The sequence below is a fragment of the Nylanderia fulva genome, unplaced genomic scaffold, assembly GCF_048542155.1.
Source record: "Nylanderia fulva isolate GAGA-0341 unplaced genomic scaffold, ASM4854215v1 Scaffold137, whole genome shotgun sequence".
Classification (NCBI taxonomy): Eukaryota; Metazoa; Arthropoda; class Insecta; order Hymenoptera; family Formicidae; genus Nylanderia; species Nylanderia fulva.
In genome coordinates this window covers 136510-163300 of record NW_028189591.1, presented here as the reverse complement: position 1 = coordinate 163300, position 26791 = coordinate 136510, and the positions used below count along the sequence as shown (strand labels likewise).

General features: G+C 28.6%; 3 protein-coding genes across 6 annotated transcripts; 1 reads left to right on the top strand and 2 right to left on the bottom strand.

The window, feature by feature from the left end:
- The first annotated feature begins 6047 nt into the window (after positions 1-6047).
- adp (WD and tetratricopeptide repeats 1) lies at positions 6048-17703 on the top strand. The gene is made up of 15 exons (XM_085479994.1): positions 6048-6230; positions 6316-6493; positions 7180-7295; positions 7360-7490; positions 7555-7666; positions 9381-9764; positions 11117-11237; positions 11355-11525; positions 11611-11738; positions 12044-12171; positions 12243-12323; positions 12612-12754; positions 12910-13057; positions 14630-14822; positions 16188-17703. The coding sequence occupies exons 3-15, from the start codon at positions 7203-7205 to the stop codon at positions 16392-16394; spliced, it is 2040 nt and encodes a 679-aa protein (XP_085336120.1). The 5' UTR covers positions 6048-6230; positions 6316-6493; positions 7180-7202; the 3' UTR covers positions 16395-17703.
- Positions 15749-20364, bottom strand: BBS5 (Bardet-Biedl syndrome 5 protein). Of its 2 annotated transcripts, none has more exons than XM_085479997.1 (8): positions 20301-20364; positions 19431-19579; positions 19263-19312; positions 19039-19166; positions 18034-18169; positions 17835-17936; positions 17478-17669; positions 15749-17057 (listed from the first exon to the last, which is right to left on the bottom strand). In XM_085479997.1, the coding sequence occupies exons 1-8, from the start codon at positions 20306-20308 to the stop codon at positions 16839-16841; spliced, it is 984 nt and encodes a 327-aa protein (XP_085336123.1). In that variant the 5' UTR covers positions 20309-20364; the 3' UTR covers positions 15749-16838. The 2 variants fall into 2 exon arrangements, with proteins under 2 accessions (XP_085336123.1, XP_029158593.1); XM_029302760.2 differs by lacking the exon at positions 20301-20364 and adding an exon at positions 19836-20152.
- Positions 19514-21949, bottom strand: LOC114930900 (pre-mRNA-splicing factor RBM22). Of its 3 annotated transcripts, none has more exons than XM_085479996.1 (4): positions 21771-21949; positions 21625-21678; positions 20312-21442; positions 19514-19579 (listed from the first exon to the last, which is right to left on the bottom strand). In XM_085479996.1, the coding sequence occupies exons 1-3, from the start codon at positions 21822-21824 to the stop codon at positions 20315-20317; spliced, it is 1236 nt and encodes a 411-aa protein (XP_085336122.1). In that variant the 5' UTR covers positions 21825-21949; the 3' UTR covers positions 19514-19579; positions 20312-20314. The 3 variants fall into 3 exon arrangements, with proteins under 3 accessions (XP_085336122.1, XP_085336121.1, XP_029158591.2); XM_085479995.1 differs by having other exon boundaries at positions 19520-19579; positions 20301-21442; XM_029302758.2 differs by lacking the exon at positions 19514-19579 and having other exon boundaries at positions 20234-21442; positions 21771-21948.
- Positions 21950-26791: the final 4842 nt, after the last annotated feature.

Sequence of the window (26791 nt, the reverse complement as noted above, 5' to 3'; positions counted from 1 at the left end):
ACGCTATGCGATAAAGTTTTGCGTGAAGCTAGACAAGACGCCGCTGGAAACTTTTGAAATGCTCAAGAAAGTTTGGCCCCGGCGGACTTTTTTTTATTTCCTCGGCTGAAAAGGGAGCTCAAAGGACAACAGCTCGAGTCGGTTGACAACGTACAAGCTACTTCGACGGCCTCCCTGAACAGCATCCCAGTCAAGGAGTTCCAGAAATCTTATGACGCATGGAAATCGCGTTGGCAAAAATGTATTGACGCAGAAGGGTCATACTTCGAACAATTTTAAGTTGTTTTACTTATGCGATCAATAAATTCTTTTTTAAAAAAATGCGACGCATTACTTTCCGGACAAACCCTGTATATATATATATATATATATAGTGTATGTAATTGTAAAAATGATTAAAATATTTTCAATATTTAAAAATTTTCAAGTTTATCGCCTTATATTTCTATAATTTTTTCTATATTCTAATATATTGTAAAAAAATTGATATTGATATATTTGAACTCAAGTTTTTTACGTGATTGAATATTATTGCATTGAGCCATCATACGTTACTCGTAAGTTCTTTTACGTTATAATAGTATTTATGTAGCAGAGAGAAAGAGATAAGAGAGAGATTATACAATATAACTTTAATAATCGAAAAAAATCACGATAACGCTATTGTCATATCTATGTGTGTGCATATATATAAACATATTAATTTGCATATTATCTACCCAGACAGCACCAAGTCTAAAATTGACGCATAAGATAGCATTAAGAAATCTTTAAGACAGCTATCTTATGATATGATATCAAAAAGACATCTTATAAAGATATCTTACGCGCCAATTTTGGACTTGGTGTTGTTTGGGTATATAAATAAAATATGTACACAAATAAAATAATATTTGCATAAATATTATTTTATTTGTACATATTTTATTTACATAGATTATATGCAAATATTTAAATAAATCATTCGATAATTTATTACACATTTTATTTATTATATAGATTTATATAGATTATATGCAAATATTTAAATAAATCATTCGATTATTTGTTACAGATGCATAATGTGAAATATATATTGCGTACACGAAACGATAATTGGAAGATAATGTTAGGCAAGAATTATTGCTATTCTTATTGTTCTTTTACATATAATATACATATACAGAGAAACAATGATAATACGAAAACCGGTTCTTGCTGATATCTTCCAATAATCGCATTCGTTCAACGCATTAGTGTTTGTGTCTACATGGATGTTACTACATATGCGATGTAAGAGAGACAAGGACAGAATGATAGTCTCTCCTTGTCAAGCTGTTAGCTGTCAGTATGTTACCATGGAAATTTCCCCTGCTCCTTATGAATCTAGTGAGAATCTTATCGTCCAGATATTTCATAAAATAAGTGACATAACTTTGATTTTTTTTTTTTTTAATATATTCTTGATATAATAAAGTAGTCCGCCAAAGAGTCGGATTTTGCATTTTTGCTCTGAAAAATTTATAATAAATAAAATACGGACTCCTGGCTAACCCAACCTTACCCGTTACTAGCTGCGCATTCCCCCAAGTTATATTATAAATTTTATTTTCATCTTTTTTTCAATAAATAACTCTTTGGCGGACTGCATTTGAGCTTACTGATTAAGAATATCATAAATTTAATAAGATTCATTCAGTAGTTTCGCTAATATCTGGAATATAAGAATCTCTAATTCCCGGCCGGCCGATAGGCGTCTCCACCATGTCGCCCCTTAAGGGTCGACAGGTCGGTCGGCCAAACTCCGAATTGATGTTGGAGACCTCGCGCAGTGACAACGCGAAACTCCGATTTCAGTGTTGCCAACGCCGAGAAACCAATTCTCGGGTTTTATGTAGTGGTGCATGTCTGTACACGTACATACACCATTGCATTGCTCACGCAGACACACCGTAGAGAGACAAGGACCGATAATCACGTGTTCTCCTTGTTCCTCTACCGTGCCGGTATACGCGAGATGCCGCCTGAAAATGCTTTCTGGCCTTCCGTAGCAGAAGGCTGTAGCGCAGCAAGGCTAATAAGCACCCACTTTTTGGAAATTTTGTATAATGGTTATGCACATATGTGCGTATATATATATATATATATATATATTATATAAGGGATATGTTGATTATTCTTGATTTCTTTTTGATTATTGATGCTATTGTATAATTTGCTCCAAATACTTATAACGTGGAAGAACGTTGAGTAATGTATAATCAATGCAAGGATGTTCAGTATATCATCCAGTATATAAATTAGAGTTCAAATATATCAATATCAATTTTTTTATTATATATATATATATATATATATATATATATACATATATATTAGAATATAGAAAAATGATAAAAAAATATATTTCGGCGATTTAAAAATTTTTTAATATATTAAAAATATTTTTACTACATACACTATGTATAAGTGTAAAATAATTCAGAAAATAAATTTAAAAATAAATTTAATAAAAATCTACATACCAGCTGTGTGCATGTGTGCAATTGATTTATTACTTGAAATTTATTTACGGAATTATTTTGCATTTATATATATTTATAGTATGTGTAGTTGTAAAATGATTAAAATATTTTCAAATTTTTAAGTTTATCGCCTATATAAAAATCATATTTCTATGATTTTCTATATTCCAATATATTATAAAAAAAATTGATATTGATATATTTGAACTCAAGTTTTTTACGTGATTAAATATTCTTGCATTGAGCCATCATACGTTACTCGTAAGTTCTTTCACGTCATAAGTACTTATGTAGCAGAGAGAAAGAAATGAGAATTATACAATGTAACATCAATAATCTTATCCATACAGCACCGATAGATTGCAAAAACATTACAACAATCTTTCACCGCAATATTGCAATATTGCAAATTCACTACAAAATGTTGCTACATCATTGCTGTTGAATTGCAGCAATGTTAAAATGTCCGCTTTTTGGAAGATTGCAACAAAATATTACAACAATATTGCAATATATGTTATGAGTTTGCAATAATGCATTGTTATTGCAACCATAAACTAATGTTGCATATACAGGTATATAAATGTAAATAAATCATTAATGAAAATACATTGTAGTTAATTTATATATATTACAATATATAAATTATAGAATTTGGATTACATGCAATATTTCCGAAATATTAATGTCATGTTGCTACAAGTGTGCTGGAATTTTGTGCACTTACATATATCTCTGCAATGTCTTTATAATGTTGCATTACAACTTGCAACATTGCAACGTTGCTGCAATATAATTGCAATAATCTGTGCTGTATGGGATATTATAATCTTATATATTATAATCTTATATATTATATATATATATATTTTATTTATTTATAAAATACATTTTATAAATAAGTAAAATATTATACAGACAATGTACCAGATGTTCAGTTTGTGCCATAACAAGCTTTAATCAATAATTATTACTCCAATGAGTATAATTCACAATAATTTTTATATAATATAATAAGTATTTGAATATATAAAAATATTTTTAAAAATTAATTGAAAAAGAATATTTAAAATATTTTTTTATATTTAAAATATTCTTTTCCTTAATTAATCTTGAAAAAATATTTTTAAATATTTAAAAATATTTTTTTATTAATTTTTAATTACACACACATACACAAATAGATTCTTATTATTTAAAATAGTTTTTATTTTTGTTCTTTATTTACATATGCATACATATACAAAAAAATAAAAATAATATGATAGCCTTTTTGCTGACATTATCTCTCAATATTTGCATCCGTGTGCTCACGTATTAGTGTTTGTACCTACATGGACGCTACTACATATGCGATGTAAGAGAGACAAAGATGGAATGATGCTCTCTCCTTGTCAAGCAGTCAGTATGTTACCACAGAAATTTCCCCTGCTTCTTATGAATCTAGTGAGAATCTTATTGTCCAGATATTTCATAAAATAAGTGACATAACTTCGTGAATTTTTTTTTAATATATTCTTTATATAATAAAGCAGTCCTCTAAAAGGCCGGATATTACATTTTCGCTCTTAAAAATTTATAATAAATAAAATACGGACTCGCGGCTAACCCAACCTTACCCGTTTCTAGCTGCGCATTCCCCCAAGTTTATTAAAAATTTTTATTTTTATCTTTTTTTTATAAAATAGCTCTTTAGAGGACTACAAATGAGCTTACTGATTAAGAATATCCTAAATTTAATAAGATTCATTCAATATTTTGGCTAATATTTGGAAAATAAGAATCTGTAATTCCCGGCCGGCCAATAGGCGTCTCCACCATGTCGCCTGTCGACCCTTAAAAAGAATTACTAGTAGATATCCTTTTCTCACTGGTAACTAGAATTCCCCATCCCCAACGTCCCAATACTCGGTCCCTAGTTCCATAGTATAGTCCGTGCTCTCGGCGCCCTCCGAGGTATAGCCGGTGTATACAGGTTGCCTCACAAAAAGTAGAGAGCGCCCTGTTCTTTCTGACCTAGGAATAGAGAGAGAGTAGGAAGGTCACTAGGACGTGACAGTAGAAATCCTTTTCTCACTAGTAATTAGAATTTCCTATCTCCAACGTCCCAATACTCGGTCCCTAGTTCCATAGTATAGTCCGTGCTGTTGGCGTCCCTGAGGTATAGTCGGTGTATGCAGGTTGCCTCATAAAAAATAGAGAGCGCCCTGTGCTTTCTGACCTAGGAATAGAGAGAGTAGGAAGGTCACTAAGAGGTCGATTGTGTATCTTGAGTGAGTTGCTCACGAGGTGAAAATTACAAAAGTGAGGAAATTTACTAGAGTACCCACGGTTTCATTTGTCGATATCTAGTAAATCTTTTCACTCTTGTAATTTTCATCTCGTGAGCAAACTCACCCAAGATACACAATCGACCTCTAGGACGTGACAGTGGTTAAAATTAGATGGGGATACTTATAGCGTTTTCGATTGGGGTGCACTGGCTGCACTGAATGTCAGGCGCGTGTTCGATTGGTAGTGCCAATGCGCACTTGACTAGTGTTGCGTGTTCGTTTGAACGCACAACACTCGCATAGTGCGCACTCAGTGCGCACTAAGTGGCACGAGATATTTTGACGGTGCCAATTCAGTGCACTGGATGCATGCAAGCAGTAGGGCATTCTTTTGAACAAAAATTCGACATAATGAGCAATTCGGATTTGGCTCTCTTTAATATTTTGGAGACATTTTTGGAATCTTCTTCTAGTTCAAGCGAGCAAGAAGAAATAATTACAACTCTTCGAACTAGAAGAATAATTTCAAAAACTGTAAATTATGTAGAATGTGTGAAAAATGGATAATGACACCGTAAGTGTTATATCTTTTTATATAAACATCGAACCTATACCCTTTTTTAAAATATAATTAATGTATTTAATGTAATAGCATTTTTATACTGCATAATAATAATTTTTATATTTGTCATACGTGATATTCTTGATCATCTTCTATATTTAATTACATATAATAAAAATCATTACTTAACTGAACACAAGATGTCGAGGTTACTTTTTCGTTCTTCCCGGAATCTAAGGTTTGTTCGCGTTGCATGCCCCAACATGCTCTTTCTTACTCCAATGCGCTCGTATTGGTGCGCTCCTCGAATTGGACCAATACGAGCGCATTGAAATAAAAAGGAGCAAGTTGGAGCATGCGACGCGAACAAACTTCTAGTCAACTCAAGTGGCACTGAAAATTTCGGCGTGTTCTTTTTCATCTGCACTATTCAGTGCAACCCATGGAACTTGTCCAGTGTTCGTGTGAACTGAGTGCGCACTGGTGCGCACTAACTTTTTCCCAATCGAAAACGCTATTAGTTCTTGGGTAGAAAACCCCAGTTCTGGTGATCCTAACTATTAATACAAAAAAAGGCAAAGATAATTAAGTTTCAAGCTAATAATAATACATAATAGTCGTTAGTAATCTTATTTCTACCTGAATATGAATAGCGCGCAATGATTATATAAGCAAAATATTTTAAAATAAACGGGACGTCACAATGTACACAAGGCTTTACTCCATTTCCCTAGATCCACAAGTCAAATCCTTATTTTCGGCGTCTGCAGAGTACAGTCGGTAGAAGTAAACTACCCTGAGAAACTAGAAAACTTTCTTCTCCTAACCGAGATACAGCAAGAGAAAAAACGTCATTCAATGTAATAATACTAAATAGAGCTCAGCTCAATGGTATGTACACAACACACTACACAGACCACAGACGTATTGTGTTACCATCTTTTTCTTCTCTCTATATCTACATTACTTTTTTTAGTTCCAACAAATTTCGATGGAGAGTGTGATACAGATTCTATTAGCTGTTATATAGATTATATATTTTTATTGTACACTGTATTTTTAATTATATAAATAAGGGTAATATTTATATTAAATACATGAATCGATCAGTATGACTGTGTGGAATATATATGCAAGATTTATCAAATAAGCAAGTAAGTTTATTCGTAACTTATATGTATATCTATACATTTATTTTATAATTTTAATACTTTTTTTCAAATTATACACACATATGTGTATATATATATATAATACTTATATATTTATAATTTTTTATTTGTTTAGATATATATACTATATATACATACTAAGAAAAGCATTTTATGTACAACATATTTTTCATATTATTTTGCTTATCAGTATTTTAACGTGAAACAGATAGAGAAATATATAATATCAAAATATGTTAATAAATTGAAAGATTGTAATCTGCAACCAACAATATTTTAATAAAATTAAAAAACTTAATAATGAAATCTTGTTCTATATAATTTCTACATTAAAATTAATTTATAGTTACATTATAAAACTATAGCATAAGCTATAATATGATTAAAGTAGATTTGATATATTTATTATTGATTATAATGACATTAATAACTGCTTTAGTAGATTTTTTTAATGGCTCTGATAAAAGGAAGATTTTAACTTGCATATATTATATATTAAGATAAAATTTATTTTTTAACAAATACTTGTGTGTTTTTTTTTTTAATAAATTACTGTCTTTTCATAAATATCTGCTTAATTAAAGAGCATTTAATTAGTATACTGCTTAATTTTGTTATAAACTTGTGCTTTTTTCATGAATAGTTGTGTATGTTTTTTTTACTTCCAGGAATCTTTAATTTATTTTGTTCCATGATAAATAAATGGAATAACATCACAATGTTTCCTAACATCGAAAAGAAGGATTATAGAGTTGTAGATCTAGTACGACAAAGAGAAATACAAGTAAGTAAAATAACATTTGACTATCTTTTTTATAAACTATGTATTATGTTATTATATTATTTAGGACTCGGTGACACACACAATTTCGCAAAGACTACATGTTACTGAAAATCTCATATTACGTCTAGGTTTAGAAAAGGAATTAAATGGTCATACAGGATGTGTTAATTGTTTAGAATGGAATGAAACTGGACAGTATGTATCTTATTTCCATACTTTTTTATTGTACAATATGCAATGATTAAAATATTATATTTAGAATACTCGCATCAGCATCTGATGACAAAGATATCATATTGTGGGATCCTTTTCGTTATGAAAAAAAATTGGTACTTCATTCAGGTCATCGTGGGAATATATTCTCTGTAAAGGTAAATAAACACACACATATATATGTATACTGAGTGTTTCATTTTAATATTAATGTAGTCAAGTATTTTGCTAAAACTTTAATTATAATAAGAAAAATATTTTATACAAAGGTTAAGATTTCAATATTTTATGCATAGAAATATTAAGGTAACGGCCTTCAAAAAATGAATATTTTACAAAATTTTTATTTTTGTACTTTATATGAAATTGTTACATTAAAGTACAAAATATCTCAAACTCATATTTTGGCCATCTTATCCTAATTATTATAATTTTTTATGCCGAATATTGCTAGGAATCAATTTATTTGTATACAAAAAATGGTCAGCACAAGCCAAACAAAAAAATAGAAGATGAATGTACAAAAAATGGGATGTAATATAAAAAAAGGGTAGTTTAATTTAAAAATTAGGTTAACCTTTAATTGATCTTAAAATGAAACATCTTGTATGTAAATTTATATTATTAAGCTAGGGGGGGGGGGGGGGTTTATATCATATTAACATTAATTAATATTGATCAAACCTTCAATTCTTGAACTTTTAAGATATTATTTATTTTTATAGTTATAAATATATAAATATATATATATATATATATATATATATATATATATATATATATAAATTAATGTCAAATAATTTCTAAAGAGGGATATAATTTTTTATATATTATATTATTAGGTACTTTAAATATTATAAAAATTTTGTTAGATCTATGTAACGATTCTGTTATACACCTATATGAAATAATTTTTGTGTAAGTTGTTGCATAAGATGCAGTGTTTTGTTTAGATAATTTAAAGATAATTTGGTTTTAAATATATCTAAATGAGAGATACAATTATATAGTGGTTTATTTAGATAACTCAGATTAATATTATTTTTAAGACCACTTATGTAAATACAGTTATAAAAAAATGTAATTATAAAAGGAGTATAAAAATATATTTATACTTTTATTTATAAGTTTTTATCACTTACTGCTTAAATATTTTTATGTAGTGCTAAACCAAATTATCTGAATATTATCCTAGATAATTTAATAAAGATAACAGTTTTATCTAAGATGCAAATACAGATAATACATATTTGTATTATCTATATTAAGATAAAATGACACCAAAACTTCATCTAAATGATCATTTATATAATTTTATTTAAATAATAGTCAGTGTTTGCTGTTATCTAAATAAAATTATATAGATAATTATCTAGATGAAACTTTGGCGTCGTCTTATTTTTATATAGATAATAAAAATATGTATTATCTAATATCTGTATCTTAGATGAAAAAAAGTATTATCTTTACTAAATTACCTAGAATAATTTTCAGATAATTTTGGTTTAGAATCATAGCATATAAAAATACTTAAATAGTAAAACTTAAACAGTAAGCGAGAAAAATTTATAAATAAAAATATGAATATATATATTTTTATATCCTTTTTATAATTTACATTTTTTTATAACTGTTTACATAAGCAGTCTTAAAAATTATTATAAAAAATTATCTAGATGAATCGCCATATAATTTTATATTTTATCTACATATATTTAAAACAAAATTATCTTTATCTTTTCTGAGATGAATTTACATATTTTTATCTCATCTTTATCTAGCTAATTTTAAAATCATCTAAGCACAATACTGATAATAGCAAACACACACAGATGAAATATTTCTTGTGATACAATTTGTATTTGTTTTTAGTTTATGCCAAAATCAAATGACAGTATACTGGTGTCAGGTGCAGCGGATTGCGGGATTCGGGTGCACGATCTAACACTCTCCGAACCAATATTCACGTGTAAATGCCACAAGCAGCGCATCAAACGTATCGCCACTGTGCCCAGTATTCCGTTCTTGTTTTGGAGCGCGGGCGAGGATGGTCTCTTCTTACAATATGATATTCGTACGCCGCATATTTGCAGGAATAATAATCACAACGTTCTCGTGAACTTGGTTTATCATATGGGTCGTTATGCGGAAGGCAAATGCATTGCCGTAAATCCGAGAAAGCCTGAACTGGTAGCTATCGGCGCCAATGATGCTTATATTCGGATGTACGATCGACGAATGATAAAGTTATCACAGGTATTTTCAAATTCAGATTTGAGACAAGTTTTACATTATACAGGGTGTATAGTCCCTGGAAAAACTTGGAAAACCTAGGATTCTCAAGAAATTTTGTTCTATCTTGAAAAATTCTAGAATTATCATGGAATTTGATTTAAACTCAGGGAATTTTTACAAAAATTGCCCCTTTGATTTTAAAATAGTTTTACAGAATATAAAAAGAGGATGTTAAAAATAAGCCGTTTTTGGCCCACAAGCGGAACCTAAATCAATCATTGGGAACTGTTTTTGAGATCTAGAAGCAGAAAATAACAATTATTTGTCCACCAGATCCGGGGAAAATTACGAAAAAGATTCATCAATTATTGAAACAGAAATATAAAGATTTTTAAACTTTATATTCTTGATATATATTTAAAATAAAATCAATTGTATACTTATATATTGGTAAATAAGTAGTATATGTAGAAAACTTTACATAATTGACATTACACATACAGAATGTGCCAAAAGTCTGGAAATGATTGAATATTTTATAAATTATGCATTTTAGAAAAAAATGTTTTAAATAAAGTTGCAGCACTTAAAAATATCTATCTACTAGTATTGTCAGTTTGACCATAGATAATGATGCCGAGATAATAAATCTTGATTTTCATAACTTTCCCCGGCCTCTGGTGGACAAATAATTGTTATTTTCTGCTTCTAGAAGATTCCAAAAACAGTTTCCAATGGTTAATTCATGTTCCGCTTTTGGGTCAAAAATGGCTTATTTTTAACATCTTCCTTTATTAATTTTATATAAAATATATATTAAAATATATTTATTATAATATAATACTATATTACATTATTATATTAAAAAAATATTTATGTTAAAAAATTATGTGTAACATAAATAAAAACGTAGATATTTGAGAATCGCCAGACAGAATTTAAAAAAGTAAAACTCTTCTCTCGACCGTACTGGCAAATATTATTTATTAAATCACAACGTTTCGACCCTTCTTTGAGTCCTTATCAAGTGATCTAGATATACATAGAGAAGAAATACAGTGCAGAGATTAATACAATAAAAAAAAAATTACTTCACTTATCAATATTACAAAATAATAAAAAGATGTGAAACATACTTGTGAAGATAAAAATAAATCGAAATGTTGTGATTTAATAAATAATATTTGCCAGTACGGTCGAGAGAAGAGTTTTACTTTTATAACATATAAATTTATTTCAAAATTGTATTCTAAATATTATTTAAAGTACTTTAATTTTACCTGGAACTTTGAACAAAAGTACTTGGAAAATCATGGAATTTATCTCTAAGATTTGAGTATACACTTTGTTTTAACATCTCTTTGAAACCATAGGTTCCTCCATCTCCCTCTATACACGATAACTCAGATTGGGCAAATATTAGTACTTATCGAGCAGGAAAAGGTGATCCAGATGATAATATTCCATTGGGTAGCACACAATACTTTATTGCAGGTATTGTTCATACAATTTAAGAGATCATATGTGTCGTTTTCTTCTTTCTCTTCTTCTTTGTTAAGTATAGTATAATCATTTTGATTAAGATTTATCATGCAGTTTAATATTGATTAGGTCATCTGCATTCTCGTGATGGTAACAGGAGCATTACAACTACCTATTTGACATTCAGTGATAATGGAAATGAGTTACTCGTAAATATGGGTGGAGAACAAGTTTATCTGTTTGATATCAATGATTCAAATAATTCAAAAACATTTTTCAGTTCATCAAAGAAATATTCAAGTAACTGTCACAAAGTTCGTCGCTTTTATATGTGCATATAAGCACAAAATAATTATATACACGATAATCAATTACGTTTTACTAGGATCAATAGAGTGGGATCAAGAACTTGGCAAGTATTATTTGAAACAAAATGACATTAGCTATATGGAAGATCTTGTAAACAAAACTGTAAAAATATTGCCACCTTACGTTGAAGAATTGAAACGCCAAGTAAGTTTTTATATATGCAGCATAAAATATGGTAAACTATCTTTACAAATAAAATTTTTATTTCTATGTTAATATAAAGTTAATTCATCATAAGAAGCATTTTTTAAATCTATTTCATGATTGTGAATTTTATGACTTTTTTAAAAATAATTTATATTTAAGCAGAGAGAAAGTCTTTAAAAATTAAAAAATGGAAAGAGAGATGAAAATACATGAAAAAAGAATCAAAACATATTGAAAAAAAACAAAATATTAAAAGAAAGATTAATAATGGGTAATCAACATAATACTTTTTTGATTAACAGGCAAATGAGGGGTTTGAGCAACAAAAATATTCACTAGCAATTAATTTATATAATAAAGCAATTTTTTACTGTCCAATGGCGGCAGTATTGTATGCTAATCGAGCAGCTGCTTACATGAAACGTGCTTGGTAATTATTTTTATTGATAAATAGAGTATGTATACCAAATAATTTTAAAAAAACATTTAATTTTGATATAGGGATGGCGATATTTATGCCGCTTTACGAGATTGTCAGACAACATTACTTCTTGATTCGGAACATGTAAAAGCTCATTTTAGGTAAATCAAATAAGCATTAACCTTTATAATTGATAAATTTGAAGAAATATATTCAGTCACTTGAGCAAAAAAGTGATGTGAAATTCTTATCATTAATTTTATTTATACAATTTCAATTATAGTCCAAATATAAAAACTTGTACTGTTTCAATAAGTATCAAAGCTAAAAATAAAAGACATTAAATGTGAATTTTTGTTTTGACTCAACAAGCACATTATTAAAATAATAATTTTGTTCTTAAATATTGAAGTTGTTAAATTTTTATTATAACTTATACATGTATACAGATTGGCACGTTGTCTGTTTGATTTAAATCGATCAATTGAAGCTGACAAAGTACTCAAGAATTTTCAACAAAAATTTCCAGAATATACATCTAATTCAGCGTGTAAAGCATTGAAAATGGATATAAAAGAAGCTATCGATGCTGGTAACATTATTTGATCTTATTTATATAAAAAATGTGTACAAAATAATCATATAAAATTTTATCTACATATATTTGTGTATATTATAACTTATATATACACATTTGTTAAAGCTTTATTAAGGATATATTCTAATATATTATTATTTATTTATTAGGAAAAGACGTGACACAAAGTAGCCAATCATTTTTCCCAATATCAGAATATGAGCAAGAATGGAGACGTAATACAATCGATTATAAAATGAGATTTTGTGGTCATTGTAATACGACGACTGATATAAAGGAGGCAAATTTCTTTGGAAAGTAAATAAGTTTAAATAGAATTATTAGTAGTATAATTAAAAGGATGTTAAAAACAAGCCATTTTCGGCCTAAAAACGGAACATAAATTAACCATTGAACTGGTTTTGGAATTTTTTAGAAGCAGAAAATAACAATTATTTGTCCACCAGGTCCGAGGAAAGTTATGAAAATCAATATTTATTATCGATTATTGAAAGTCATATAAAGATTAAGCTTTATATTCTTGATATAAATAAAATCATTTATACTTATGTATTGAAAAATAAGTAGTATGTGTAAAGAATTTAATGTTTTTATTTACATAATTTACATTACACATACACGGTGTCTGGACAGTCTGGAAATTATTGAATATTTCATAAACTATGCATTTTAGAAAAAAATGTTTTAAATAAAAGTTGTAACGCTTAAAAATATCTATTTACGTCTGTCTAATCAGTTTGATCATAAATGGCGATGCCAAAGTCAGGGCAACATTATCTTGAATTTTTAAAATAAAATCAAATTTTTTTATATAAATAAATTCTCGCAATATTCTACATAAAAAGTTATAAGGGTAAAATGGTCAAAAAGTGAATATTTTACAAGATATTTTATAGTTTATGTAAAATTACGTAAAATTTAAATATTAAATATTTCAAACTATTCTCAATATCAAATATCTCAAACTAATCTCGAGATATCCCTGCTTTTTGGAAACAAACTCCGATTCGAAAATTCTTGTAATAAAACTTCCAATTCGTCGATCCTTGAAACTTATCCCACGGAAGGGGAACGTAAAAATATCAAAAACTGCGTTTATGGATTTCCCTTCGCAGGATCTTATTAAGAGGACGTAACGGAAGGCGTGAAACAAAAACGGGATATAAACGCAAACTTTGCCACGGAGCATCACTACCTTTTTTGCTTGCTTGAAGTGTGCTATTTGTACTACTCGTGTCATTTATTTGTATATTAGTGCTTTGTGCTAAGTGCCTTCAACGATTTTTATGCGAAATATTGCGAGGAATCAATTTATATAAAAAAATGTAGTGATTTTATTTAAAAAATTTAAGATGATCTTGCTCTGACCTTGGCATCATCATCTTTGGTCAAACTGACGAGACTAGTAGATAAATATTTTTAAGTGCTGCAACTTTTACTTAAAACATTTTTTTTAAATGCATAATTTGTGAAATATTCAATCATTTCCAGACTTTTGGCACATTCTGTATGTGTAATGTTAATTATGTAAAGTTTTCTACATATATTACTTATTTACCAATATATAAGTATATAATTGATTTTATTTTAAATATATATCAAAAATATAAAGTTTAAAAATCTTTATATTTCTGTTTCAATAATCGATAATGAATCTTTTTCGTAATTTTCCCCGGATCTGGTGAACAAATAATTGTTATTTTCTGCTTTTAGAAGATCTCAAAAACAGTTTCCAATGATTGATTTAGGTTCCGCTTTTAAGCCAAAAATTATTTTTAACGCCCTTTTTACTCTTTATTTTAATTTCTTAACTTTATGCAACGAATTTATGTAAGATTTATCTTAAACTTGTAATACTCTTGTTTTTAGCAATGGTCAATATATAGTAGCTGGATCAGATGATGGTTCCTTTTTTATCTGGGATCGTAATACTACTAATATTATACGTGTACTGCGAGGAGATGACAGAATTGTCAATTGTTTACAACCACATCCATCCACATGTTTATTAGCTACTAGTGGTATTGATCCAGTGATTAGATTATGGAGCCCGTGGCCAGAGGTATCATACATTTTTTTATTTAGATCATATAGTGTGCATGCACATTGTTATGATTTTATAATAATTTGTAACTAAACTAGTTAAATTAGATTTGGAATCATTCAGATAATTTATTCAGATATCAACTAAAACTATTTTATATTGAGTTGGCTAATAATGTTCTCCCATTTTTTAACCAAAATCGTAACTGAAATATTTATATTTTAAAATATTTTTTATTAATAAATACATGCACCATTGTGTTGCATAATTTCAGTAAGCTTTCAAACAATTTCAGAATATCGCTCTCGTATAACTTTCTGAGCGAAGAATTGCTCTAACTGGATTTTAATTTGAAAAAATATAATTGATTCATTGATTAATTTTTAATTATTTATTCAAAAAAAGATTTGACATACTTATTAAAATCTGTTCTTGCTAGCTAAATAATTTTTAAGTATAAGTAATATATTGTTTATAAAATTAAAATTATTTTCTAATTAGGAAATTATAGTTATTTCTAGTCTTTACTGGTAGTTTTTACTTATAGTTATTACTTATAGCATTATATTTGGTTTTTTTCTTATAGAATTCGATAAAAATATTTGATAAATTTAAATTTCAATTAGCTAAAAAGTATTGAATTATACTTTTATTAAATTAAATATATTGGAATGAGAGCCTTTAAAGTATTAGATAGTTTAATAATTAAGTTATTAGATAGTTAAATTGTTGTGAAAAAAAATAATTATATACACAGTGCTCCAAAGAATCTAATAAACGGTTATATATCTCGAATATAAAACATTTTTATAGAAAAATGTTTTAAATATAAAACAAGTCATAGAGTTTTAAAAGTCTATTATTTATTAGCCTAATCAGTTTAACCTTGGATGGCTTTTTTCAAGGTCATTTCAAAATTAACTCAATTTTTTTTAATGGAACTATTTTATTTATTTATTTATATATTTATTTACTTAGTACATGAAAAAGACTTCCCTCTAATATACAGAAAGAAATTATATAATAAGGAACTTATCTAAACGGTGAATTAATATTACTTAGTTAACACACACACAACACACACACACACACACAAAATAGAGTCTCATGGGCAGTAGAGATCGTTATTTTAATTATTTTATGTAAATAAAGTTCTTATAATATTCTGCATAAAAAGTTGTAAGGATAAAACCACAAATTGAACGGTTTACAAGATATTTTATGTAACATATTTTGATATAAAAAACAATTAAAGTTGTTTTTAAGCCATGGCCACAAGCCTACAGTTTGTTAAAGAAGATTTATTCCAGTATATCGTGTGAATAATTCAAAAATTCAATATGTAAAATATTGCAAGGATTATTAACTTAATTTTAATTACAGGATGGCAGTGTAAATGAAAGAGAAATTCAGAATCTAGATGATGCTGCATCAGCCAATCAAATACGTATGAATAGCGATCCATTTGAATTAATGCTTATGAACATGGGATACAGATTTCCTGTTCCTCAACATGAATTTAGTGATGAAGATGGTGAAGATCAACATGATCAGCCAATAACACAAGCTTTAAATTGCAGGCCAAGTTAAAATCTTGTAAGAAATTCATAAAACCAGCAGATTAAAAAATGGTTAGATAATTGATCTATATATTAATATACATATTATATTATCTTTCACATTTTAATTTACTATTTTAATATTAATTATTTATTTTTTCACCGATACATCATGAATTACTTTTATGTAATAATAAAAACACTTTTGTAAGATTGAATATAAGATAAAATTTTATTTCTTAAGATATGAATGTATTAAGAAAGGTAAAACAAAGATATTAAGGAAATTATGTATTTCAAATTTATATTAGAATATAATTAATATATTATGTATATGGTATAGGTATGAGTGCGAATGTGTATATGTGTGTGTATCTTTGTATAAAATGAGTTGCTTTTATCTTCTTGTCGCATTAATATGGATAAATAAAATTTAAAACTTTAAAAACTATTAAACTAAAAAATAATTTTAAAATTAATTAACAGATGATGGTATAAGTTCCCATAAATTCTGTAATGTACTGCTTTCTCTGGGCTCTTCTGCAGCGAGTCCTAAATGAATTGCGAAGTTGGGTTTTCTCTGACCTGTATTTCCTTCAGAAAAATAATAACCAAATACATTTGATATTTCAGGTTGATTATCTTGTATCTCGGTGAAATGTTCTATATTAATGTTCTCCTCTTGTGAAGATGCCTGTAATACATACACAGATACGCGCATATAATATTTACATATTTTCATGGAATGATGTATCAGAATGTCTATACTTCTATACTAAATTTGTACAACAGCAAAATATTAATATATGCTTATAAGATATACGCTAGTATAAAACTGAAAGAAATTTATCGAGCACCTTAATTCGAGTAACTTAATTTTACTTTAAATTGCAAAAAGATTCTTAAAGAAGAAAAGCAATCTTAAAGAAGAAGGGCGTTAATTATTAAGATACACTTCATTTAATTTAATCATAATTAAGTTTTTAATCATAATTAAAATTCAAGTAAAAAGACTCGATTGAAAATTTAATTTTATTGAACATTTTATTTTTGATTAATAAACTTTATAGATCAATATACTACTATGGAAATGTAATATATAGTTATAAAGTACCTGATGTTCAAATATGTATTCCACACCAAAAATAGGAAACTTTTCGTATTCTGAACGAAGTATAGATACTTCTTTGTGAATAATGTGAAGCTGCTGCAAGGGATTGACACGAAAACCTAAAACATATCCACCACTAGCTTCTGTACTTAAAATTACTAAAGTCGGTCCAAATTTCGAAGTCCTAATAGTAATCTGGAAAAGAAATTTATTCAAATGGCATATACAATTTCTCAAAAATCTTAAATATGCATTTTTACATATAAATTCTTTATTCATCAATTTTAAAAATATATATCTTTAAAGATTTGACAATTGTTATTAATATTATAATATACATATTAGTATTTTAACACTTACATTTCCAATTGTAAGATAAGGTATCGACACATTAAATTGATGATTTACATCTGCATACCATACCAAACGTATATTTGTTATAATAAAAGTTCCGATATTTCCCTACATAATAATTATTTTTATTTATTATTTAGCAATTATCATACAATAACATAATTTTTAAAAAATTTCTGACGATTAAAATTTGAAACTTCAAAACCTGTTCAACAGATAAATTCCAAACATCTTGTATGGAAGAATGTACTTTTTCTTGAGGTAACAAAACCAACCGATTTTCACGTATAATACCACTTCTCAATTTAATTTCTCTGTAAACTTTCGACGACACATAAGCTCTGCAATAAGCGTTTTATGAAAATAATGTACAACAAAAACTATAAGAATACGAAAAAAATTACTAATATAATAATAGTTCTTCAAAACCTTTATTTTTGATTGTACAACAAAATGTTTCAAACAGAAGTTATTGTTTGATATAAAAGGGAACAGAAAATAGCGATACTGATTTTTTAGGGCGATTTTAAGGTCATTTGAAAATATATTTATGGTTTTTAAATGGAACTATCCCAAGTAGCAAATTAACGTCATTAAACATCAAAGTGAAATATCATTCGATGTTAAAATGACGTATAACAATATCTGGGATCATATTTTTTTATATATAAATCAACTTCTCGCAATTTTCGACATAAAAATTATAAGAGTAAGATGACCAAAAAATGGATAGTTCACGAGATATTTTATATTTTTTGACAAAATTTTACATAATCTAGAAAATATCTCGTAAAATATCTATTTCTAGTCGTTCTTACTTAAAATACTTCCATGTATAAAATAATAAAAGAAGTAAATTGGTATAAAAAAAAGAAAGATACAGTTGTTTATATAAAAAAAGTATGTATAGCCAGTTGTAATTTACGTACTTTTTCTTGAAAACAATGTGTTGTTTTTATACCAATTATGATTTTTCTCATTATTTTGTGCATAAAAGTATTGAGATAAGATCATTTAAAAATAAATATTTTACGAGATATTTTATAGTTTTATATAAAATTATGTCAAATTGAAATATAAAATATATTCTAAACTATTCATTTTTTTGGCCATCTTACTCTTATTACTTTTTATGCAGAAAATTACGAGAAATCAGTTTATTTTAAAAAAATATAGTAAAAGAATATAATAATGTAATAATAGTTTTCACCTATAAACACCTATGACAGATGTGTAATGTCTCGTACTTTTGATATCATGATTCGTAAATATAAATTCATATCGACAGTTTCGAAATGAAGTTAATATATGAAGAGCTTGCATATATCCACCATGAATCTAAAAAAAGAAAAACAATTTTAAATGGAGAAAAAAAGAAATGATTGCTTATTACTTCAACAATACAGCAAATATTTATTTGAAAGTGTTCCTTACCGTATGAAGAATTTTTGTGTTTACTGTCACAAAAGTATTGTAGCCTATACCTATAAAATCATACATCTTTTTTTCTCCGTTTAAAAAAGTACTTATATTGAGTAGATTAATTATAACATTATATTCTGTTAAATTATAAATTATGTATGAGAATACTTTGTGTCGTACTTAAGTTGATTCGTGGCAAAGATAAAGAATGCCATATAATTCTCAAATTTGTGACAATTAATTTTCCTAAATCTCCAGCATTGCCTTTTGTATCTTCTATCATGTCAAGTTTGTCAACGGTCACTTCCCCAGGTTGCAGCTGCATATTACTATGTACAAAAATAATTTTAATTTTCAAACATTATGCTTTACATTACAATAATTCAATTTCTCACCATGCTAAATATAACTAAATATTTAATTACAGGGCTTATTTAATATATAAATACATAATGTGAATGAGATAAGAATATGGAATAAGAGAATCATATAGAGAGAGATCACATTTAATATATTAAATTACAAACATATAAAAAATAGTAAAATCAAAAATAAGTTGGAAAAAGATTAAAATTTTATAATTACGAGTGAGAAATATCAAATCTGACTTCACTGTCCTGCCACATTTTGAGTATCAGGTGAACAAGACCATAACTAACTTATTGTTAGACTGAAAATCAATACCGTTGTCATATCTACAAAGATGCACAACAGTATACTTTGTGATGTGCAAAAGATTCTTTCAAGGACCAGCGTATAAGCAAATTCAAAGAAGCCTAATCACTTGCATAGTATATAAAAAAAGATTCTTTCAATATAAAATCAAATTTATCTTATATTATCATATAACATATGCTTAAATTAATTACATATACAAATGAAATTCAACATCCACAAGAAATCAAAATGATAAAATAGATTGAAGAAAAAAGAACTTGCTACTTTGACATACAAATATTTACATACAAAAGTATACATTGTAATGTTAAGGAATTCATATATATTTTTCTGTCTTGTCATTACAGTTATATTATTAAAAAAAACTCATACAATGCCATTACACATTATTCTTCCGGCCAAGGTTTGCCTATACCCTGCGACGCGCCCATTCTGGATGGATCTTGACTTGGATAGTGTATAGGAGTTGTTCCTGGAGGGAAAATCGGAGTCGCAGCTGCAGCCGCCATTTGCGGCGGAAACATAAATTGAGGTGCAACAGGTGGCGGTGGAATCATCATTGGTGGTATCATGCCAGACGTGGTTTGTAGATTGAAGAAATTATTGCCCATAGTTTCGGGAGGCGGTGGTAAGGTTCCTGGTAAACCGGGAACGGGTTCAAGAATCTCTCTCATGGCCTCAGTAGCAGATATCGTTTGTCTTCCTTGAGAACGACCCCATTTTATAGTGAGTCGTCTTCCACCTAATATTAATTTGTTGAACGTCCTTTCGGCCGCTGCCTCGGCGGCGCTTCTTTGCGTGTATTGGATGAAGGCACATTGTTGACGCGGTACCATAGTCACCGAACGTATCTCGCCATATTGATAGAAATGATCGCGCAATTGTTTCTCTGTCAACACATCGCCTAAATTGCCAATGTATAACGTCGTAATAGATTTATCCTCGGGTGGATCGAGTTTGGGCATAGCTGCGGCTCTACGCATAAGCTTATCTGCCACTGGATCATTCACCCCATAATAACGATCCTTTATGTTTTGATCAGCTAACGGATCGTCGGGATCTGTCGGTTTTTCATGCCGGTATGGACACTCTTCGCCTCTCTTGCATTCGCCTTTCACCCAAAACGAACAAATGTGCGGTCTATTCCTCTTATAATACGGACTTGTTCTGGCCAATTTCATTAATAGATCGCTAGCTGCAGCGGATTTGCCTACGGCACCGGCTGGCGTTGTCGGATCGATCTTGCCAATCTCATTGTCTATATTTTGTACGTAGTATTCCTTATTTACATCCGAACGAGGCAAATCGTCTTTAATCTTTAAAGCTGCATCGCGAACCTGGATAGGCAAACCATATTCCAGGTCTAATAAACATGTCTGACAAACATTTTTCAATCGACTGCACGTCTGACAGACTTCCGTCTTCTTAAATCGCATCCTTGCCCCAGGACACCATCTAAATACCGTAAATGGTCGCATACATATCTTACACTCCTTCCCATATTTTTCCTTTGTCTGCAAACAAGAAATATATATGATAGTAATTATGGAATCTTTTTTGTAAGACTATTTTCATTAAAAAAAAAAGAATATATTAAATTTTGTAATTTAATTGTCACTATTTATTAAGTTCAAAATTTTGATATTACTACACAACTATAAAAAGATGTTCGAAAAAAATATTTATGACAACTTACCATACGGATATATGGATTATCTCCCAAGCACGTCTGACATAATATTGGAAATTCCTATAGATAAAAATATAAGAGAAAGAAACAAAATCAATTTTTTTTTTTTAAACACTGATATAAATATGATATTTTCATTTCTTTATGCTTACTGCATCTTCCCAATTTTGCCTGTTATAAGTATTCGTAGTTTTAGATGTAGCCATAATGTTAATATTTATCTTAATAATTATACAGAAAAAAATTAATATTATACTTCCACCATTTGCAATACGAGCACTGTCATGAAGGCATAAATCTAACAAAGATCGACAGGAGTGACGGATAAATTCCAATCCGCTATTGGAGACCTCGCGCGAGTAACAATACGAAACTCCGATGTGTCACGTCCGGGTGACCTTCTTTTTTCCTCTATTACTCTAGATCTGGGAAGAAAGGGTTATGTGACGTCCCGTCTATTTTAAAATTTTTATTTTTCAATATAACTATTGCGCGCTACTCATATTCTCGTAGAAATAAGACTATTAATAATCATTATATTTTATTAAGGGTCGGCAGGCGACATGGTGGAGACGCCTATCGGCCGGCCGGGAATTACGGATTCTTATTTTCCAGATATTAGCGAAAATATTGAATGAATCTTATTAAATTTAGGATATTCTTAATCAGTAAGCTCATTTGTAGTCCTCTAAAGAGCTATTTTATGAAAAAAAGATAAAAATAAAAATTTTTAATAAACTTGGGGGAATGCACAGCTAGGAACGGGTAAGGTTGGGTTAGCCGCGAGTCCGTATTTTATTTATTATAAATTTTTAAGAGCGAAAATGTAAAATCCGGCCTTTTAGAGGACTGCTTTATTATATAAAGAATATATTAAAAAAAAATTCACGAAGTTATGTCACTTATTTTATGAAATATCTGGACGATAAGATTCTCACTAGATTCATAAGGAGCAGGGGAAATTTCTGTGGTAACATGCTGACTGCTTGACAAGGAGAGAGCATCATTCCATCTTTGTCTCTCTTACATCGCATATGTAGTAGCGTCCATGTAGGTACAAACACTAATACGTGAGCACACGGATGCAAATATTGAGAGATAATGTTAGCAAAAAGGCTATCATATTATTTTTATTTTTTTGTATATGTATGCATATGTAAATAAAGAACAAAAATAAAAACTATTTTAAGATGACATTTTATAATTAATTTTCTATATGTATTTGCATTTTATTAATATGTATTACATTTTTGATATGTTTTTAATTTATAATTTATATAAACATAAGTATGAAATAAAAATTGAAATAGTTCTGAAAATAAGTATATTAATGATAAAATTATTCAAAACAATAAAAAAATTAAATTTAATATTTTTTAGTGTTTGTACCTACATGGACGCTACTACATATGCGATGTAAGAGAGACAAAGATGGAATGATGCTCTCTCCTTGTCAAGCAGTATTAAAAGCCATATTAAAAGCTCTAGCTTCATTCAATTAATAATCCAATATAATAATCAACAATTATTTTTATATAATATATAGTATTTTTAAATATTTTTAAATATTTAAAAATATTTTTTTTAAGATTAATTGAGGAAAAAATATTTTAAATATAAAAAAATATTTTAAATATTCTTTTTCAATTAATTTTTAAAACAAATTTTTAAAAATATTTTTATATATTCAAATACTTATTATATTATATAAAAATTATTGTGAATTATACTCATTGGAGTAATAATTATTGATTAAAGCTTGTTATGGCACAAACTGAACATCTTGTACATTGTCTGTATAATATTTTACTTATTTATAAAATGTTTTTTATAAATAAATGAAATATTATATATATATAATATATAAGATTATAATATATAAGATTATTGATGTTACATTGTATAACTCTCATTTCTTCCTCTCTGCTACATAAGTACTTATGACGTGAAAGAACTTACGAGTAACGTATGATGGCTCAATGCAAGAATATTTAATTACGTAAAAAACTTGAGTTCAAATATATCAATATCAATTTTTTTATAATATATTGGAATATAGAAAATCATAGAAATATATTTTTTATATAGGCGATAAACTTAAAAATTTGATATTGAAAATATTTTAATCATTTTACAACTACACATACTATAAATATATAAATGCAAAATAATTCCGTAAATAAATTTCAAGTAATAAATCAATTGCACACATGCACACAGCTGGTATGTAGATTTTTATTAAATTTATTTTCTGAATTATTTTACACTTATATATAGTGTATGTAGTAAAAATATTTTCAATATATTAAAAAATTTTTAAATCGCCGAAATATATTTTTTTATCATTTTTCTATATTCTAATATATATATATATATATATATATATTATAAAAAAATTGATATTGATATATTTGAACTCTAATTTATATACTGGATGATATACTGAACATCCTTGCATTGATTATACATTACTCAACGTTCTTTCACGTTATAAGTATTTGGAGCAAATTATACAATAGTATCAATAATCAAAAAGAAATCAAGAATATAATCAACATATCCCTTATATAATATATATATATATATATATATATATATATATGTTATATATATACGTTATGCACATATGTGCATAACCATATATACAATTTCCAAAAAGTGGGTGTTTATTAGTCTTGCTACGTTACTGCTTTCTGCTATGGAAGGCCAGAAAGCATTTTCAGGCGGCATCTCGCGTATACCGGCACGGTAGAGGAACAAGGAGAACACGTGATTATCGGTCCTTGTCTCTCTTACGTGCGTCCGCGTGAGCGATGCAGTTGGTGTATGTACGTGTACAGACATACACCACTACATAAAACCCGAGAATTGGTTTCTCGGCGTTGGCAACACTGAAACCGGAGTTTCGCGTTGTCACCGCACGAGGTCTCCAATATCAATTCGGAGTTTGCCTGGGTGTACTGCCGACCCTTAATTGCTCTAATCTGACTATTTTAGTATTAATAGCCAAAATCGCCAGATCTGGGGTCCTCTACCTAGGAACCAAACATCTCTATCTAGTCCTAACCATGCGACCAATCAGGCACCATCTAGGGACCCCAGAGACGGCATGTAACTAGCGGAACTAACCAGATATTCCTTACAGAAGCACTTATCGATACACTTATTACAATAACGCCAAACTATAAATAATAAATATGACAAATATTAATATAATCAAGCACAAGATATAAGGACTAAAAATTTTAACCCACTCCCTCCTAAAGTAAATTACAATACAACGCGATGTATTATTAATGCCGAAACAACCCTTTTTAGTCAGATTTACAGAATCCTAATCACATCAAATTTATACGATAACTAAAAAAGAAACACTAATTCTTTCAGAATTCATACTGAAACGAAACACGATTCTGTAAGTGCGACTAAGAATTATCCGAGTACACATTTGAATATGTAAACCTTTCAATATTGCATTAGTGAATTATGGATCCATAAATAATTATAGACCTTTTTATTAACTATAAATATCAAATATTATTAATGAAGTATGCTATAATTGACTATAAATATCATATATTATAATTGAAGAATGCCATAATCGACTGATCAATATGCGTAAAAGGACCAAACAAGGAATAATAAATGTACTGCTAGACATAAGTATTCGTAGAGATCGACTTGGCGACACGATGGCTTGTAACCTGACCTCGTATGACCCCCTGCCGCATTCCTGAGCTTTAGGAAAGAAACCAACGCCCTACGCCGAACCAAAGATTTAGGAAGCGAAATATTATCTTTATCATTATAAGCTACAACTTAAACTATCAAAAACTAGCCCTTGAATCCTTTACAGAATAACGTTGCACGTTCTTTTATTTTAACAATAAAAACCTCTCAATTATTAATATAATAAATATTCAAGGAATTACAATCTCCACATTTTTGTAATGGCTTCTAGGGCACGCAATTTAACCCTTTAGTATAAATTATAATGATAAATATTAACGTTTTTATAAATAAGGAATTTGGAAACTAATGTAAAAATTCCCATTCGTCTATTAAGAATCGTAATTATACTGCGCCAACGAACCATCTTAGCTGATGGACCACCCTTCGCCCCCTTTTCGATGACGGAAACCGAATTCCTACGGAACCATAAACATGTCAAAATCTAAGCACGTCTGGTCCTCCAAAGGGTATATAAACCGCGGATTTGATGTCCTGCGAGCACTTCTTGTCAACTTCTAGAATAGAGCATTTTTCGTATTACTATTTTCTAAATTCTAAATTCCACACTTAGCCGATTACGGTTAATCTAGTTTTCGTGTCAATTAGTACTTAGATTTTTTCTGCAAATCCTTATGTTAATTATCATTCTAGTTAATTCATCTGATAGTTTAAATTCGTAAACTCCAAATTGTACCATTATAAGTCACAGACTTAGAAATTGTTCATAAATAAAGAAATAAAGAACTAAAATTAATATAAAATCAGTGCATATCTGTTCTTCCAACTCCATCCTGAGACCGAGGTCCCCAGGAGAACTACAGCCCAGGCATAGTCACCGACCAGGAACAACAGAGCAGATCTTCATCTCCGTGCGAAATCAAGTAAGAACTAATCCTTTTTAATCCTCGATCTAATTTTATAATCTCCTAATAACTAATTAATTAATATTATAAGGATGAACATATCCGTGTAAATGGACAGCCGGAAACGCAATCTTGTACGTAAGAAGAAGCGTACACGCCCTTCAATAATTAGGAAATATAGATCAATCGCGACTACTTTCTCAAATTCTCAAGAGAGATTATCCGGAGATAAACAATTACCTGAGTCTCAAGAGGTGATCTCTCCTGACTTACCTCAAGGTTCCGGATCAATTGACAATTTTCAACATAAAATAGAACCCTTATCACCAATCTCCCTTGAGGAAATTGATAATATAATTAACGAATTAATAGAATCGTCTAAGAATTCCTATCAAGATTTTCCACCTTTCGAGGAATATAATTTTCCTGCTGTCTCTTTACCAGAATTAATAAGCTCAGGACCGCTAGAACCTCCCTTTGAAATCGACGACTATTCGAAGTATCTAGATCTTTAATAATCTCAACTCGCGATTATTTACAGATTATTCTAAATGTTCAAATCCTTGATAATAGATTAT

Coding starts and splice junctions, on each gene's coding strand:
- adp (XM_085479994.1), top strand. CDS start 7,203: ATGATAAATAAATGGAATAACATCACAATGTTTCCTAACATCGAAAAG. Junction 7,296..7,359: donor TACGACAAAGAGAAATACAA/GTAAGTAAAATA, acceptor TATATTATTTAG/GACTCGGTGACACACACAAT. Junction 12,172..12,242: donor GCTTACATGAAACGTGCTTG/GTAATTATTTTT, acceptor ATTTTGATATAG/GGATGGCGATATTTATGCCG.
- BBS5 (XM_029302760.2), bottom strand. CDS start 19,876: ATGTGGCAGGACAGTGAAGTCAGATTTGATATTTCTCACTC. Junction 18,170..19,038: donor TCTGTCATAGGTGTTTATAG/GTGAAAACTATT, acceptor CGCTTATTGCAG/AGCTTATGTGTCGTCGAAAG. Junction 17,670..17,834: donor CTTATCTTACAATTGGAAAT/GTAAGTGTTAAA, acceptor TTTCTTTTCCAG/ATTACTATTAGGACTTCGAA.
- LOC114930900 (XM_085479996.1), bottom strand. CDS start 21,824: ATGGCTACATCTAAAACTACGAATACTTATAACAGGCAAAATTGGGAA. Junction 21,679..21,770: donor GGCAAAATTGGGAAGATGCA/GTAAGCATAAAG, acceptor TTTTATCTATAG/GAATTTCCAATATTATGTCA. Junction 21,443..21,624: donor ATAATCCATATATCCGTATG/GTAAGTTGTCAT, acceptor TCTTGTTTGCAG/ACAAAGGAAAAATATGGGAA.